Here is a 19075-nt window from a genome sequence, read left to right on the forward strand (position 1 = left end):
GAACTCAGCGATTCTGATGCGTCGGGTCCGCGCTATGTTACCGTCTTTTTTTGCGCTGATTCTGAGCTGCAGGTTTTGTCTCTCCAACCAAAATTCCCCGAGCCAGCAGCAAAAGAAGCAGCAAACTACGCTTCACATTTGATCAATGTCGTCATGAATTCGCTCTGACTTTTGCTGTTTTGCTTCCACCACGATAAAAATCACACTTCATGCACAGCTCTCTCTCTGTACTTCAAGAACAGTTTCCCGTCTCAAATCTCTGTTTTCTGCATTATTCATTCGCTTATTACCCACCAGTCTACCGTTGTTTACAGCGCTGTCGGCCGCTGTCTTTTTCTTTTCTTTTTTGTTCACTTAAATGACCTCGGACAAGAAAGCCTAATTTCTGCTGTTCAATACTGAAGAAATTTAAACTTTTTAAAATTACGCAAAATTACAGAATATTCCAGAATATTTTTAAGGTTATCTGCTATAAAAAACCAGACCAGGAAAATCTCCTTCATGTTTTTCTGTGTTTTATTCTCAGTTACTTTGACACAAAGGCATCTGCTGTGATGTTCACAATTCTGATGAAGTCTCACATGTATCAGTACTGATAAATGATCAGAATTATAATATTTCTGACTGTCTGAGGCTAAATTGAATCGAATCAGGACTTTGAGAACCGGAATCGAATGGATTATAGAAATCAGTGATGATACCCAGCACCGGTGCAACCATGGCAAAAAGTCTAGAGTCCTGTTCTACATAAACGGACGAGTTAGAAAGACTCCTCAGTCCCAGCAGTGTCTGATCAAACTGATCCTCTGTTGAGGAGACAACGCTGTTTCTTCATCGTGGGCACATCTGGAGGTCAAAGGTCAAAGCAGCGCTGCTGAAGGTCAAAGGTTAACTGAACCCTGAGTCTCCTGATGAGATCATGTTCTGTAGATGATGAGATGTTCACAGTGAGGAACATGACTCTACAGCTGCTGAGTCTCTGTCTGCCTCTCTAACATGCTCTTTCTATGCCAGCCAATTAAAAAGGAGCTCATTTTATCAACAATTCCTCAGTTTAAACAGTCCACATGTTTTCTCTCTTCTATTATGAGTTAAATATGTTCAGTTGTTATTTACATATTTATGCGTCCAGAGTTTTGTACAGTTGGGTGGATTCAGTCCTGTTGGTCTCTCTGGCTCAGGTCCTGGAGCCGTCGTTGTCTCTGTCTTCTGTAGTTCTTTGGACAAACCTGGATCTGACCTGTGAACTCTGACCCTTGTAGGAAGAAGCAGCAAGCACAAATGCAGTTAACCTCAATCAAATCTGAATTCACTGCTCCAGAGATCCCACTGAGAGCTCCACAGCAGCTGGGTCCACAGGTTTGATCTGGTAGCTTTCCTGACCCGGCCCACCCAGGAGCTGTGACTCCTCCCAGTCTCAGTGGTCAGGTGGATGCTGTGTAAACAGCACTGCACACTGACATGAACAGGGGAAATGTTTGTATCTGTATCTGCTGAATACACTCAGTGATGGAGCCTCAGAGGTCACACAGGTCAGATCTAGAGGCAACCTTTAGGGATCTCCTTACCTGGATCACTGAGCGTGCATCAGGACATTTCTACATGGAAACATGTATGATTTTGGTTCAACACACAGCTGTGTTTATTTAGCAGTGACCATTTTATTGGGTAAGAGAATATCCTGAAGTATTAGTGGGAGAGTTTACAGGGGTGTGTTCATCGTCCAGACCTCAGTAACAAATTTAGACGATGAAGTTAGTTTGTCACCTCGTACACTGAGGTAAACTTACTGACTGATAAAAACACATCAGAGTTCCACGATCGGAAGAGTGGACCTGACGACACACAGGAAGCAAAACTACAAAAACTGAACACAGGATGTGACACTGTCAAAGTAAAACAGGAAACATTAATTCACACAACATGACACAGGAGACGGGAGGGAAGAACGGAAGAACCAGAAGAAGACAACGGGAAGAGACGCACGTGATGGACTGGAGAGAATGTACAGGAGGCACAATACAGACAGAGGAGACAGACACAGAGGACAGACTTACACAGGAAACAGGGATGAAGCGATAAACTCAAACCTAACTAATCCACACTGACAGTAAACACTGGAACTTTTCTCCAATACAGCAAAAGAGGAATCAAGATACAGAAATACTGCAGATGCTGGTACCCTGACACACAGTCTGCAGCTCAGAAGGCATGCTCAGTGGTGACATCAGCAGTGACATCATCACCATCTTCAGCCAGTCCCTGACCACCTCCATCACGCTGGATCATCTCCATGGAGACGGCCGGTTTGTTCGGTGTCCTCCTGCTGCAGCAGATGGACAGCAGCAGACCAGTGGAGATGCAGTACGGACAGAAGACCACTAGATGGCAGAAGAGCCTCAGCACAGACTCAGAGGGAGGAGGAGAAGCTGAAAGAGGAGGACACAGAGGAGGAGTCTGAAGGTCTTCATTACTCAAATTACATCATGAAGTACTTTGAATCCTTCATACTGTAGACATAGAGCTGCCTGTTATAACCTCACAGAGACTTGGGCATCTTGCTGTAAGCAAATTTGCACTGAAGGCCAGCCTTGTAGCTACAGCTCTGACCTTTGACCCTCAGGTGTATATGTTTGTGGGTCAGATCTGACCCAAACCTGTGGGTGTTGCAGGCCAAGGTTACATTGTTAGAACTGTGGTTTTATGGTCTTTTGTAGTTCCTCGTGTGGTTTTTTCTTAGTGTTCGAGGACCTTTGAGTGAGTGTGGACACACCAAGAGACTGAATTCCCCTCAGAGTTTCATAAACTTTGTTACAATAAAAAGGATTAAAACATTTCTACAGTCAGAAATAAATGTTAAAAAGCTGTTCAAAGAATGATAAAACAGCAGCTCTTAAGGCAAGCAGGAAAAACTAAACAGAAGCTGAAACTTTATTTATCAGCTGTAAACATTCAGTCAGATAAAGGAGAGAAGAAGAAGAAGAGGCTGACCGAGGATTGTTAGACATGATGATGGAGCAGCGACCACAGAGCACCTACATCACCTCAGAGTTCCTGTTACCTTCAACTCACCTGTGGAAACGGTCAGAGCAGACAGCAGCAGCACACACACACCTGCAACAGGACAGAGGTCACTAAAGGTCACCAAAGGTCAGAGGTCATGATGAGGACAGACAGGTGTAGGAACATCAGCTCACCTGCAGCAGTCAGCAGAAACAGGCCTGAAACTGAAGAACACACTGATCAGAGATCAAATGGTCACATGACCAAAGAGAAGCATTCAGACTGCAGTGATTGGTTACTGTTCCCACACATCACACACAATCCACAGCGCCCTCCAGTGGTGGAAACACAGATAATACATGTGGAGAAACATGAAGGAGACTCACAGCAGAGGCAGACGCTCCGTCTCAGACAGCCGTCACCTCCACAGCTCCACAGGTCTGCTCCCCGACCTCCTACATCACACAGAGAAACATCAGCACAGGAGGAGTAATGGTGCACATCAAACTCATGTGATGGTTCGTGCTGACAGTGTGATGGTGTTTGTTAGACAGTAGGAAGTGCTGTGAGCTTGTTGTTCCTGCAGACTAGAGCAGGACGATATGACCAAAAATATTTAATAATAATAAAGGATTGGATTTATATAGCGCTTTTCAAGGCACCCAAAGCGCTTTACAATGCCATTATTCATTCACACTCACATTCATACACTGGTGGAGGCAAGCTACTGTTGTAACCACAGCTGCCCTTGGGGCAGACTGACAGAGACGAGACTGCCATATCGCGCCATCACCAGTAGGCGGTAGGGTAAAGTGTCTTGCCCAAGGACACAACGACCAGGACAGAAAGGCCGGGGATCGAACTGGCGACCTTCCGGTTACAGGTGCGCTTCCCAACCCCCCTGAGCCACGGGCTATGTGGCTATGTTTATCACGATATACATTTGAGAATTTGCGATAACGATATAACTGATGATATAATTGACACTAGACAAAATACTTTACAACTCCACAACTTTATTAGTGCAAAAAAAAAGCCATCAATGTATTTTCACTTAAATAAGCAGCTTTTTAAGTGCATTAAAGTTATATAAAAAATTAACAGTGCAAATGCAATTCCTTGCTGACAGTTTAACCAAAAGGCATTTCCAGTGGAAATTGGCCGACATATCCTCAGCATAACCATGTATAATATCCACAAATCTTAAAAAGGGGTTATACACACACAATACGGTAATATTATGTTGAAGCACAGTACGTATCACTCCGCGAGGCGCCTGCCTACGACAGCCGTAATGCTCCGACAATCCACCAAGCGGTGCGGCTTCGTAGCTTAGCAAAGTCGTACTGAAACATTTGACAGATTTTCGAGCGCCGTGTACATAAAATAATTTCGAGGCGAGTAAACACAACCAGAATTCATACATAAGGCACACGAGATTATAAGGGGCACTGTCGATTTTCAAAAAATCAAAGGATTGATTTTAAGTGTGCCGTATTTTCCAAACAACACGGTAATAACGACGGCCCGCTAGCATGCGCTACCAAAAGTAGTGCTTTGTTGTGTGTCTGACGGACGAAAGCTAAACCAGTCCCACACCACTGAAGTTGCAGCATTTTTACAAACCAATTCTGGTTCATCCGTTTCATTTAATGATCCGCTTTCGCTCTTCTCATTCTGCGTTGCCGCCATGTGCGTATGTAAACAAAGGCACTGCGCATGCGCGCTTTACCCATATTCTATCGCGATATTTCATTTTCCTATCGTTGCCCAACATTATACCGGTATTACCATGAACGGTATGATATAGCCCAGCCCTACTGCAGATACACAAGTGGAAGGAAACCTGGGACCAGCTGAATGTGTGATGTGTAAACACAACTCCTCTGTTTTCAAACGCACAAACATTATTGTTCCAACTCATCCTGCAGCAGGTTTTAAAAGAGTTGATGGGAGCGCGGCTGCTCTCGTCAGCTTTAAGTGATAAAGGAACAAGACTTTTACTTCTGCGCAGGTTTATCACCTTTTAGTTTACTGCAGAGGAACAGAACTCCACCCAGAACCAGAACCAGGAGAAGCCCAGAGACCAGACCTGCTACAACTGGGACCAGGAGAGAGGGAGGAGGAGGAGGAGGAGGAGGAGGAGGAGAAGAAGTACAGGGAGGACACGTAAGAGCAGTTTTTAAGGGAGGAGCAAAGTTTGTGGAGTTGCATGGAGGAGGAGGACAGTGAGGAGGAGGATGGATGATTTTGGGAGGAACTGCAGGAAAGATGATGAAGATGGTTCAGTCAGTTTATTATCAGGTCACAATGTCAGGTTTTTTTAAACAGGAAGTGATGTCATTGTCCTGACCTCTGACCCTCAGTCTGCTCTGAGGAGAACGTGGATGAATATCAGTAAAACACGAGTAGAGACCTTCATCAGACCGCTGGACTTTAGAGAGAATCCACTTTCCTTCAGGTCCAGATCCAAGTGTAACATCATCTCTGATGAAGTAAGATTTTCGTCTTTCTCCCTCTTTGGGTGTACAGTACAAAGTGACATCACTTCCTGTCATGACAGGAAGTGCAGGAATCTCCAGGATCACACCTCCTTCTGTCCAGCAGAGACACAAACAGAGTGACACAGAGACAGACAGAAACAGAGACACAGCTGGAACATCTGTCTGTACCTGAGACACTGATGGAGACTTCATCACTCTGATGTCCAGATGAGCTTACACACAGGAAATTTCCACCAGTGGAGAGACCGAAAACACAGAAGGAACTGTTAAACCTACTAAACTCTGAACCAGCTGCTCCACAGTCCTCAGTGAGGTTTCCTCTGGTCCTCTTCACTGTCCATCCATCAGCTGTCTGTCCATCATCAACACAACTCAGATACACTGGAGAAGATCCAGTGAAGAACTGCTGAAGGTTTGGACTGACAGACAGAGACACTGGAGGACACACACACACACACACACACACACACACACACACACACACACACACACACACACAGTAAATGTGTTTGTGTTCTTGTTGAAGTCTCACTGATTGTTTTCACTTCCATCAACTCACCTGCAGAAACAGTCGGTGCAGACAGCAGCAGCACACACACACCTGCAACAGGAGGGCAGAGGTCACTAAAGGTCAGAGGTCACAAACAAGCAGACCCTGTCACACACAGATCCAAACCAACAACCAATTCAGATTTTCCAACCTGCAGTCAGCTGATGTGACTAATGTCCAACAGCACCAGGCTTTATGTCCGAAAGGACATAAACCACGTTGTTTCATCAAATGATCAGACAGACTTCCCACACTAGGAACAGCATTTTGGGTTTGGTTCAAATTGTGCTCATAAATATTTTGCACTTGTAAATCAGACTGCCTAGTAGTGAAGTGAGTTTGGTAACCCTGTAAACCAAAATATCTGAAAACTCTGTTTGTGCATCCATAGATGAGAATGTGTGTGTAAAAAATATGTACACAAGTTACAATGTTTTACTTTAGGTCCCCTTGGAGGGTCCTAAGGACATTTTGTGTCCTTTGCATTGTTTGAGTTTAAACCATCTTCACTGTGTTGAGTGGAATATACCCAAATTTGTCAAACAATTTTTTTAAATGTTTTTTTTAAATTGTGGTGTAAGTTCATTAAATTAGCCTAAAATGGCTAAGCTACGGAAATGCATCCACCTTTATGCCTATGGACAAAAAGTGTCCCATTGAAAACCATTATAAACGCTATTTTTCGCCCCAAATTTATAATAACATAAACAAATGCAATTCTGGACTTAAGGATTTTTCTGGGGAGTAGGGGGCTTAAATTTGTAATTTTTTTATTTGAACAGCAGGTGGCGCCATTATATCACATTTAAAACGTGCAGCACTTTTCCGCCCTTTCTGCAATGGCTTATGTGTCACTTTTAATGCTAGGTAACTGCAGGAGTGCTTTAAAAAAATAAATAAAGGTCTTTTTGCCTAAAACACAAACGTGTTTGTGTCTGTTTCTAACTTTAGAAAAAGTATTTCTGTGTCTGAAGTCAGAAGTCTTTTCTATTTTTAGTCCACACTGCAATACAAACAAATCTAATATAAAAGCAAGAACAAAAAACAAATTAGACTTTATTTTTTTTTCAAGCTCAGTTTGTTTATGCAGGTGCACTACAGCAGAATTTATAAGAATAAGCCGTAGCGCGGGAGTAGGCATTTTAGCCATGTTAGACCTCTGCCTTACCACAACATACTTCAAATACAACGAAGGCTTCTACAGACAAAAACATGGCTGTGCCATGGGCTCCCCCGTGTCACCTATTGTAGCCAACCTTTACATGGAGGAAGTGGAAAGAAAGGCTCTTGGCTCTTTTAAAGGGAGAGTACCCAGCCACTGGTACAGATATGTAGACGACACCTGGGTCAAAATCAAGACACAAGAAGTGGAATCCTTCACTGCGCACATTAACGCTGTGGATAAAAACATCAAGTTCACCAGGGAAGACACAAAGGATAACTGTTTGCCTTTCCTGGACTGCGCTGTGCACCTTGAAGAGAATGGTAACCTCAACATTGAAGTTTACCGGAAGCCCACACACACGGACCAGTACCTCCTCTTTGACTCCCATCACCCTCTGGAACACAAACTTGGAGTAATTAGGACCCTACACCACCGGGCAGAACATGTTCCCTCTAAGCCTGAAGGGAAAAAGAAGGAACACACACATGTAAAGGAAGCATTGAAAACATGTGGTTATCCTAACTGGGCGTTCATAAAGTCAGCAAAGAGGCACAGAAAAGAAGATCAGACACCAGCGAGGGAGGATAAGAAAGACAGACGCAACAACGTTGTCATCCCCTATGTAGCCGGTGTATCAGAGAAACTCAGGAGAGTTTTCTCCAAGCATGACATCCCAGTAACACACTCAGACAGAAACTGGTTCACCCGAAAGACAAAACTCCAAAACACAGACTGAACAACGTGGTGTATGCTGTACAGTGCAGCGAGGAATGCCCAGACCTCTACATCGGAGAGACCAAACAGCCACTTCACAAGCGCATGGCACAACATAGAAGAGCCACCTCCACAGGACAAGACTCAGCAGTCCATCTGCATCTTAAGGATAAAGGTCACTCTTTCGAGGATACCAATGTTCACATTTTGGACAGAGAGGACAGATGGTTTGAAAGAGGAGTGAAAGAGGCCATCTATGTCCACTGTGAGCGACCATCTTTGAACAGAGGCGGTGGTTTACGACGCCAACTGTCTGCCATCTATAATCCAGTTTTGAGTTCCCTCCCCAGACGCCTTAACGCCCACTCACATCCTGGGCCATCTGACCTCAGGAAATCACATGAGAAGGTGGGGCCAGGTTTCACAATGGGCTCACCCGAAACCCTGGCTGATTAGGTCCCACACCCGCTTTCACACCTGGGCACATGTGATTAGAGGATCACCAGGGGGTCCTTTGTCCCTCCTTGGGGGGATACTCCCACTGAGTTTAAATCTGGGACTCTCGGCCATTTGACCTTAGAACTGAAGAAGCTTCTTGGATGAGAGGTGAAACGTCTTCAAGCAACATAAAGAAGTCCAGACGCTTTTTTCTTTGCAAACTCCTTTGACCATTTTAGCCATGGCACGCTATTACAACACAGAGGAAGTTGTGGATATCCTAATGCGCTCTGATAGCGAGGATCGCTCCTTGTCACCCGCCGACGATTCCGGGGATGACGTAGAGGATTCGTCCGTGCACACTGATCAGCCGGAGTCCTCTTCGAAATCGTCTTCTGGAGATTAGAGCGAAGGGGAGATGCATGACGAAGCAGCGGGATAGACCACGAAAAACGGGAAGATAGTATGGTCTCCCACAAGTACCGAGATGCTGCGCTACCTCCCAGCAGCCATGGGGCTTATTCCAGGACCTACCCACTACACTGCCGCCCGGATAATTGACCCGATCTCCAGCTTCATGTTGTTCCTCACAGATGAGCTCGTGCATCATATTGTTGCCATGACTAACCTCCACGGCAGACGCACAATGAAAGCCTGGCGAGTTTTGGACATGGACAAAATCCGGGCTTATGTGGGGCTCATCGTTTACCGGTCAAAACATGAATCTACCATCAGCCTCTTGAGCGAAAAATCGAACATTTTCCGGGCAAGGATGTCCCACAAAAGGTTTTGTTACATCTCCAGGGCAATGCGATTTGATGACAAGCTCTCCCGACCTAGACGCCACAATGACAAGTTGGCTACATTCCGTCAGGTATGGGACATCTGGACATCACGCCTGATGATGCTGTTCAGCCCCGACCGAGACCTTACTGTAGATGAGCAGCTGGTCCCGTTCAAAGGCAGGTGCAGCTTTAGGAAGTACATGCCAAAAAACCAGCCAAATATGGCATCAAGATTTGGGCAGCATGTGATGCGAAAACATCGTACGCCTGGCGGCTGCAGGTGTACACAGGGATAGCAGCTGGCGGTCGACCCAAAGTTAACCAGGGGATGAGAGTGGTGCTGCAAATGACCGAGGGGCTACAGGGACACGTTATCACGTGTGATAATTTTTTCACATCATATGCAGTGGCGGAGGAACTGCTGAAGAGGAAACTGGCACTTGTGGGCACAATTTGCCAGAATAAGCCTGAAATTCCACCTGTTTTGCACCAGGCAAGAGGGAGCGCAATCTACTCATACACCTTTGCCTTTACAAAAAAGCACACACTCGTCTCCTACATCCCCCGACAAAAATGTGCTCCTGCTCAGCACTAAGCATCGCAGTCCGGAGGTCACCGATGAAGACAAAAGAAAGCCAGTGATCATTGGAGATTACAACCAATACAACGGAGGTGTCGACAACCTGGACAAGGTGGGTGTCATTACGCATCAGTTGCGGACAGTTTATTAATTCATGCTCATATATTCTTGTGTAAAATATACAAAGGTTTTATGTTTTCGTTTTTTGTTGTTGTTTTTTTGTTAGGTTGTTGGCAGCTACACATACAGGAGGCGGACAAATCACTGGCCAATGTATTTTATGGAAAATATTTAAGTTTTATGGGTTTTTTTTGTTTTTTTCAGCTAAAATAAACAGTGCACTCATGTAAAGAAACTGGGATTTAAAGGGTTAAAACCAGAGATGGGTAACGCGTTACTGTAATCTGATTACATTTTTCAAGTAACGAGTAATGTAAGGGGTTACTATTGCAAAAACGGTAATTAGATTACCGTTACTTTCATGTAGGAACGCTGCATTACTGCGTTACTAAAACCGTGATTTTTTGCGAGAATGTCTCATGACAGTGACGTAAGCGAGTGCGACGTTCGTGACAACAGCTGTCTGCAGATCAACAATGGATATATATCAAGTGCGGGAGAGAGTATGAGCGTGCAGCGTTTAAAGCGTGGAAGCACTGACCTTACTTTGAGTTTGATTCCATAAAAAGTGACAAAAACATTAGTGTCCGTTGTGCGTGAGAAGAAAACTTCTTTTTACAGCGAAAAAACCCCTAAACTTCCAAGCAAGCACCGAGTGTACTACGAAGTAATGTGAAATTCACAGAGAAACTCGTGGATTCTTCAACTGACCGCTGTGGCACACCTGCACCAGGGTAAACCTCCGCCTAACCCACTCCTGCTTTATAGGTGAAAATAGAGCAACAGGACCGCTAGTCTTTGATTTTATTTATTTTCTGCTGTGTTTTACTTGCATCTATTTGAAAGACTGAGTGTAAACATAAAAACATATTTTATTTTATGTGCTGGAATGTGCAGAAAATAGGTTTAAATGTTAAACAAATTTCTTCCAGTCAGAGAATGTTGCATATAATTAAATTTTTGCTTGATGCATAAAGTTAAAAGATTTAAAGTTTTAAAAAGAGACGTTTCCATTTGATTACATTTTGTATGATGGATCATGCAGAAAAAGTAGAATTGGGCTGAAAGATTTCAAATGAATTAAAAGTCTGTCTTGGTCTTTCGTTAATTAATAGGCTGGTGTGAAAAATTGCTGCCACACCGCCCCCTCGGCCTGTGCTTCGAGGTTTCTGGTAGTTAGAATGACTCGGGGGTGTTGATTCATTTAAACTAACATACTCATCCTGCTGCAACCAGGTTTCTGTAAGGCAGAGTAAATCGATTTGTTGATCAATTATTAAGTCATGTACTAACAGAGACTTGGAGGAGAGAGACCTAATATTTAATAATCCACATTTCACTGTTTTACTCTTTGGTTCAGATGTGGATACTGTATTGTTCTTTCTTTGTGATTTTTATGTTTAAGTTGTTTATTGCTGGTTTTAGTTTGTTTTTGTCTGTTTGGGAGCTGACACAGTCTCAATGGAGATGGGTTTTGGGGGGTAGCAGGAGTAGAGAAGCTGCAGAGAGGCGTGTAAGACTGCAACTCTGCTTCCTGGTCCCAACTCTGGATAGTCCTATTTTGGGGGGTTTAATAAATTGGTCCATATTTCTAGAAATGAGAGCTGCTCCATCCAAAGTGGGATGGATGCCGTCTCTCCTAACAAGACCAGGTTTCCTCCAGAAGGTTTGCCAATTATCTATGAAGCCCACATCGTTTCTGGGACACCACTCAGACAGCCAGCAATTTAAGGAGAACATAGAAATATTTAACCAACTCAAAAAACTACAGGCAGATGTTGTCCTTTTACAAGAGACCCACAGACCTCTTAAAGGTTCGAATGAACTTAAAACACCTGAGTTTCCTAATGTGTTCTCAGCTTGTTATAATTCTAGACAAAGGGGAGTAGCAATTTTAATACATAAAAATATTAATTTCACAGTACTCGATACAGTTATAGATCCAGAGGGCAGATTCTTAATCATTAAACTATCTATATGTGATAAAAAGCTATGTATTGTAAGTATATATGGTCCAAATGTTGATGATCCCTCATTTTTTCACAGTTTTTTCAGTGCACTCTCTGAACACTTAGATGGCACACTTGTTCTTGGGGGAGACCTCAACCTTGGACTAAATGAAGAAATGGATAGGCTCAATACAGCAGGAACTCAGTCTAATTGGCAGTCCACAAATATAATCAAACAGTATATGAGCGACTTTGGTCTTTGCGATGCATGGCGCTCCCTTCACCCCACCAGTAAGGAATATTCTTTCTTCTCACATGTTCATCACTCCTACTCTCGTCTGGATTATTTTTTGGTCAGCAGCTCACTGCTGAGTGACATTTCAGACACTGAGATTCACCCTATAGCTGTCAGCGATCATGCTCCTGTATCTTTAACACTAATGCACAAGAATAATACTACGCCAAGTAAAAATTGGAGATTTAATACTTCACTGCTTAAAGATGAAGACTTTATTAAATATTTTAAAAAAGTGGACTTCATATTTAGACTTTAATGACACTCCCGGAACATCAGCTTCTGTTTTATGGGAAGCAGGAAAGCTGTGATGAGAGGTAAAATAATTTCTTTCTCATCACATAAAAAGAAAAAAGAAAACAAAAATATTCAGGAATTAGAAAAAACCATCAAATCCCTAGAAGAAGCCTACACGTACCACCAAGATCAGGAAACATTGAACAAAATACGCAAAACAAAACTAGAATTAAATGAGATAATTGATAAAAAAACAAAATTCTTAGTACAAAGACTACGCTTACAAAATTATGAACATAGTAATAAATCCGGTCAATTTCTAGCAAACCAGCTAAAAATAAATAAAGAAAAAACAACTATATGTGCTGTTCAAGATTCATCTGGGAACACAATATATGACCTGAAACAAATAAACAACATTTTCAGGGATTTCTATAAAACGTTGTATTCACCACATATAAACCTCTAAAAAGGAAATTGATCAGTTTTTAGACAACATAACTCTCCCAAAATTATTAGACACTCAAGCAATGGCACTGGATTCGCCACTGACACCAGGTGAACTCCAGGAAGCCCTGATAAGTATGCCCAATAATAAGGCTCCAGGCCCAGACGGCTTTCCTGCAGAATTCTACAAAGAATTCTGGACGATTCTAGCACCAGTTTTTTACAGAACGTTGTTGGAAATCAAAGAAAATGGCAGACTTCCATCAAATATGAATTCTGCAAACATTAATCTCCTGATAAAACCAGGCAAAGACCCTGTATATCCCTCAAGCTATCGTCCAATATCCCTTATTAATGTAGACCTTAAAATAATCTGCAAAGCTCTCTCAAAGAGATTAGAGAAAATAACCCCCTCTTAATTCATCCTGACCAAACTGGTTTCATAAAAGGTAGGCACTCATCAACAAATACACGTAGATTACTTAATTTGATAGACTACTCATACAGTAAAAACCTTGAAACTACAATATTTTCTTTAGATGCAGAAAAAGCGTTTGACAGAGTTAACTGGAAATTTCTATTTGCAACTTTACACAAATTTGGTTTTGGATCTTCTTTCATCAACTGGTTAAAAATATTATATAATTCCCCAACAGCTTGTGTCAGAACAAATGACCAGACATCCTCCAGCTTTTTGTCTCCTGAGGGGCACCAGGCAGGGATGCCCACTCTCCCCTTCACTGTTTGCATTTTTATCGAACCACTAGCAGCAGCAATTAGACAGAATTCAGTAATTAAGGGCATAAAATGCAAGAACGTGGAACATAAAATCAGCCTTTATGCGGATGATGTGTTACTCTTTCTCCAAAATTCACAAACCAATATCTCTGGGGTGATTGAATTGATAAACTCTTTTGCAAGAATATCAGATTACTCAATTAACTGGTCAAAATCTACAGTCCTTCCGATTAATTGCTCCTTCCATAATTCCTCTTCTACTCCACTGCAATCGGAAATATAAAATATTTAGGTATTAATGTATCTCCCAAGCTTGCAGATCTAACTAAATTAAACCATATCCCACTTTTAAAGAAGGTAGAAGGTGATCTGGCTAGGTGGAAATGTCTACCCATATCACTCATGGGAAGGGTTGCCGCTATAAAAATGATGGTATTACAAAAATAAATTATTTATTCTCAATGATCCCAACTAAACCGCCGCAAGATTGGTTCAGATCTCTAGATTCATATATGTCCAAATTCCTTTGGAAAAATAAGCCCCACGTATAAGCTTAAAAACACTACAAAAGACCAAGGATAAAGGAGGATTAGAACTACCTAACTTTCAGCACTACTTCTTAGCCAACAGGCTTCAGTTTATCTCAGGATGGCTAAAACATACCCTCTTAGATGAACCTTGGCTAGATGTAGAACAAGCACTTTGCAATGATCTAGAGATTTCAGATCTACCATTTATCAGCTCAAACATCCAACGACATGAATGCTTCAAAAGCATCAACATCAGCTCTTCTCTGACAGCATGGTGGGAGTTTCTGAAGTTGACAGAGTCTTCATTAATCCCATACAAACGTACACCTATCTGGAACAACCCTGACATATTACAAAACAATAATATGATAAACTTTTCAGATTGGAGTAGTAAAGGAATCAAATATTTAGAACATATACTAGAAGGAACAGAATTTATTTCATTTGACAGACTAGTTACACAATATGGGATCAACAAGAAAAGATTTTTAGAATATCAACAAATTAAATCCATAATAAAAAAGAGATTTAAACCGGGTCAAGTTGAACTACAAACGCCACCATGTGTGGTTCAATTTCTTACTCTTAAAACCCCCAAATTACTATCCAAAATATACAGAATGCTTTCTAAAACAGATGAATCAATATCACTTCCTATTGCAAAATGGGAAGCGGATTTATCAGTTAACTTAGACCAAAACTTCTGGTCTCAGATTTGCTTAAAAACCTTTCATCTAATTAGAAATCCCAGTCTTCAATTAATTCAATACAAAATACTACATAAAGTGCACTATACAGGTCATCGGATGTTCAAGATGGGCTTTACGTCTACCAACAACTGCTCGCACTGCCAAACCAATTCACCGGACAATTATATCCATGCTCTTTGGTTCTGTCCACCTGTTCAGAAGTTTTGGCGCGAGATATGTGAAGACTTATCAAAGTGTCTGAAATGTAACATTCCAACTTCCCCTTTAGTGTGTTTGTTGGGCAGCTTAGATAATGTCACTACGGAAAAGAATATAGCCCATATGGTTTTCACTGCCCTATGCATAGCCAAGAAAACAGTCCTCATGAACTGGAAAAATAAAAATAATCTTAATTCTAACCAATATAGAAATTATCTATTAGATTACATTAGTCTTGATACAGCCTCTGCCACCACATCAGATCAATTGCTCTGGGCTCCTTTGATCAGCTCCATCACCTAGTGGGGTGGGGGTCTTAGTTTGGTCCCACCTTCACTGTTGTGATTGGTGTGGGGGTAGGGACAGGCTTAGGGCATCAGGGGTTTCCCGGGAGCATCTTCCTTGGGGGCTCAACCCGGGTAGCGGTCATGGCCAATTAGGGGCTCTGTTGGCTCTTAGGTGACGGTTTCCTCGTGGCTGCGTGCAGCGGGGCTAGGGGAGGGTCTGTGCTGACGGACGTGGGTTACTGACCTGGTAGCCTGGCTGCCCCTGGGTGGGTCCGGGATGGGCGTGAGGTTCTGGGGGCACTCCGTCTCTGGGCTGGGGCCCTGGCCAGGCCTCAGGGCTTGGGTCCTGGTTGGTGTGTTGCCGGGGTTGTGGGCGGGTGGGTGTATGGGGGCCCAGTCCTGGCGCAGGGTGCCGCCTGTGCATCGAACCACCTGGGGGCTCTTCGACTGGTGGGGAGGTTGTCACATCCTGCAGGAGCCTTCCTCTCTTCAGGAACTCTCTCTGCAGGAGGGGAGATACAGGAGAGGTGGAGGAAGATCTCAGCCTGGGCGTCTATTGTCTTGTGTAGTCTGGAAGATGAGTGGATGATGGGGTGGGTGCAGTTTTCTCTGTGGTGGGGTCAGGTGGACTGTCCCGGGCTCTGTGGGGCCGGGCGGCGTTGCTGCACTGGGCCCCGGTCCGGATGGGCCTGGGCCCCCTTTTCCTGGCGGGTTGCAGAGTATGGGGTGCCTACTGGGGTCAGCGGGGAGCTGGCCCCAGGAGGGTCACTGCCCCTCCCTTCCTTCCCTCCCCATCTCCAGCTGCCTCCCTCTTCCCGCTCCACCACAATCACCCACACATGCAGGGCCTTGGGGTAGGGGTGTGTCACCAGGGTGCAGAGGAGACATCCCCCCCCTCTGTCCCCTTCTGGCTGCCTCTGCCTCAATTTTATCCCACAACTTAGACATTCACATTACTCACACTCTCATTACACATACATATAGGATCTTGGGGTGGGCACGCTACACGGATTCCAAATTACCATCAGGGTGTACACCTCACCCCTGGCGCCGTTGCCCACCTCTCAATTTTAAATACACGAGACATTGAGGGCTAGCAGGAGGGGCTATACGCTACCTGCTGCTCTGGCAGGTAGCTCCATGCCCTCCTGGGTTTTAAATGCACCTTAGAACACACATACATCAACACTACATATGAGCGGGTGGAGGGAGGTTTGAGTCTTCCCACACCCCGTTCTCTGCGGCCTGCTGGAGGCGGGGGCTAGGAGGAGGAGTTGGCCGTCCGACTGGGGTCTGGAATGTGGGGCCTCCCTGCTGCTGCGGAGTCGGGCGGTCTGCTTCTCCCACCGCAGGGAAAGGGTAACACCACCTGGGTCTGGGTGCAGTTTCCCCCTCCAGGGGCAAGGGTACCTAGACCCGGGGCTTAGAGTACGCTTGGGGAGTGTGATTGTGTGTACAGTGTCTCTCTATGTCTGTCTCCACGTTGGGTGAGTGTTGAGTAATTGTATATGAGAGCATGAGGGTGGGAATAGATGTTTGTATCTTTGTGTGCCTGTTTGTCTGTGTCTATATGTCAGGTTGGGTATCAGACACCACCTCTCTGGGGACATCTCAGGCCCTCCAAGGTTTGAGGCCTATCTCCCCACCACTTCCCCTGCCGGTGGCGGACGCCTCAGACATCGGTGTGTTGGTGGTTCTTTGTGTCCGGGGTGGGCGCCCAGGTACCCACCGGCTCACTCCTTGGCGGCTGCTTATCGGGGCCTGGAGCCTGGGGCTCGCTCGGGCCACTGGGATGGGGTGCCCTTGGCCTCTCGGCCCGGGCTCGGTCACTCAGGCACAGCTGGCTGCCGGCAGAGCTCACGGGCACGCCACTGCAGCCCCCGGCTTCTGCTCGCGGCTGCTGAGTGACCCCTCATCTGGGACTCTCCTCAGCTCTTTCTGGGATAGTGGCGCTGCTGCCCTCTGTTGGTCTTCCTTGGTCTCTTGTGTTCTGGGGCCTCTGGATGTCTGGAGTCTTGATCTCCTCCATACCTGCTTCATGCCCTGGAGGTCGGGGCAGTGGCCCCCACACCCTCTAGCAGATCATTACATGAAGGAACCTTTAAAAACAAGCGCGTTCATGCTCACAGGTGCACACACGGGTGATCACACACACAACCACACCCTTTTTGGCTCCTACCTCAAAGCACACTGTGCGCTGTCGATCTCACGTGCTGCACAATAATGTTTAATATTTAGTATTTACTGTCATATTCCCATATATCATTGTGATGTTGTTTATTACTCTCGTTTTCTTCTGCTTGCTTTCTTTTTCTTTCTCAACAGGTGATCCAGGTGATCGATATGTATTTTTGTCTGCTTATTCTGTTGGTTTTGGTTTTGCCCTTTTCCCGTCCCTCTTCTCAGCTGTTTTCTTTCCCTCTTTCTTTCTCCCTTTCTTCCCACCAGTCAAGTCTGTCCCGTATTCAGCAAGTGAAAATAAAATAAACAATAAAAGGTGAATCAAATGGACCATTACGGCAAGGCTGGGATGGTCCATTTGGTAAAGTGAATCCATTGGGCATCTTTCTTCGCCTTTAGACAATAATTCTGATGGCAAAAGAACCAAACGGGACAGGTTAAAAAAAAAAAAAAAAAAAAAAAAAAAAAGGAGAACATGCGGCTAAACATGTCACTCCTGGTCTGATTGGGGAGGGGACCAGAAAAAACTACAGAGTCCGACATTGTTTTGGCAAAGTTACACACCGATTCAATATTGATTTTAGTGACCTCCAATTGGCGTAACCAGGTGTCATTACTGCCGACGTGAATTATGATCCTACTGTATTTACGTTTACCCTTAGCCAGCAGTCGTAACAGTGATGACAGTATAACTGTTGTTGTTCAGCAGAACAGTGTCCAGGATGTTGGCTGTTGTTTTACATTTCAAAATAAAAGTTGGGCTGATTTAAACACCATTACAAGAAGTGTTGTTAATTATTCTTTTTGAATCACATTTGCATACAGTGTTATATTAATATAAGTTACTACAAGTTGTTCTTTAATGTAGCAGAACTTGACATGTTTGTCAGTGGGTGAACAATCAGTGTTACACAATCATCAAGTTATTCTTAGAACTGTGCACTTAATGAATAAGTTGTCCTAATATAGTCATCTTAAGCTTTACTCTGTTTTTTTGAGGAAACAAGTTTATTATTTTTTTTAGTTCTGGGAGCTAATTAGATTTCACAGTGTGGATTTAGTGTCTGTGTCTGTCCTGCATCACAGTTTCCCACATTCCCGGCTGTGTGTAGCAGAGGTTCCATTCAGTTTAATGCTGATGAATAAATGAGCAGCAGCTCTGAGTTTGACTCACCGAGGAGCAGAGAGACACACGGAGTCTTCATCGTGTCTGGATGACGACTGAACATCAGTCTGAGCAGCAGCGAGACGCCTTCAGCTTCATCACTTCCCCTTTAACAAGTTTAACACATGAAGTGTTTCACTGGCTGAACTCCGCCACACTGTGTGGTTGGTGAGGGCGGGGCTTACTTTACTGCGCCGCAGCCTGTAGTTATCATGTTCCAGGCTAAAGTTCATCATGCTACCCTATCATCTGTCCCACCTGCTGCTACAGGTGCTAATAGCATTTCTATCTATACATCCATCGATTTCGTTAACCATTTATCCAATTCAGGGCTGCACAAGCAGCTGCAGCCTGTACAAGCAGATCAGTAGAGGTTGGCGGTCACCTTCACAAGCTTCACTCTTGCTGTTTCTATGGGCAGAAATCTGTGCCATCAGAAACTGAATTTGAATAAGTTAAATTTGAATTTGAATTTATGG

The 19075-nt window shown here is 44.1% G+C and overlaps 1 protein-coding gene across 1 annotated transcript; it reads right to left on the minus strand.

The window, feature by feature from the left end:
• Nucleotides 1-638: 638 nt before the first annotated feature.
• On the minus strand, nucleotides 639-18742 carry LOC120437853. The gene is made up of 9 exons (XM_039608417.1): nucleotides 18606-18742; nucleotides 6067-6108; nucleotides 5676-5942; nucleotides 5357-5599; nucleotides 5027-5263; nucleotides 3390-3458; nucleotides 3198-3227; nucleotides 3073-3114; nucleotides 639-2429 (listed from the first exon to the last, which is right to left on the minus strand). Exons 1-9 carry the CDS (start codon nucleotides 18658-18660, stop codon nucleotides 2203-2205), a joined length of 1212 nt encoding a protein of 403 aa, XP_039464351.1. The 5' UTR covers nucleotides 18661-18742; the 3' UTR covers nucleotides 639-2202.
• Nucleotides 18743-19075: the final 333 nt, after the last annotated feature.

Source organism: Oreochromis aureus, linkage group 3 (assembly GCF_013358895.1).
Source record: "Oreochromis aureus strain Israel breed Guangdong linkage group 3, ZZ_aureus, whole genome shotgun sequence".
NCBI classification, from domain to species: domain Eukaryota; kingdom Metazoa; phylum Chordata; class Actinopteri; order Cichliformes; family Cichlidae; genus Oreochromis; species Oreochromis aureus.

Bases quoted from the DNA above. Each gene is read 5' to 3' on its own strand.
- LOC120437853 (XM_039608417.1), bottom strand. From the start codon at position 18,660: ATGTTCAGTCGTCATCCAGACACGATGAAGACTCCGTGTGTCTCTCTG. The intron at 6,109-18,605 runs GTGAGTCAAACT...CTCCTGTTGCAG, and splicing joins GTGTGTCTCTCTGCTCCTCG to GTGTGTGTGTGCTGCTGCTG. The intron at 5,600-5,675 runs GTACAGACAGAT...TCTGCTGGACAG, and splicing joins AGTCTCCATCAGTGTCTCAG to AAGGAGGTGTGATCCTGGAG.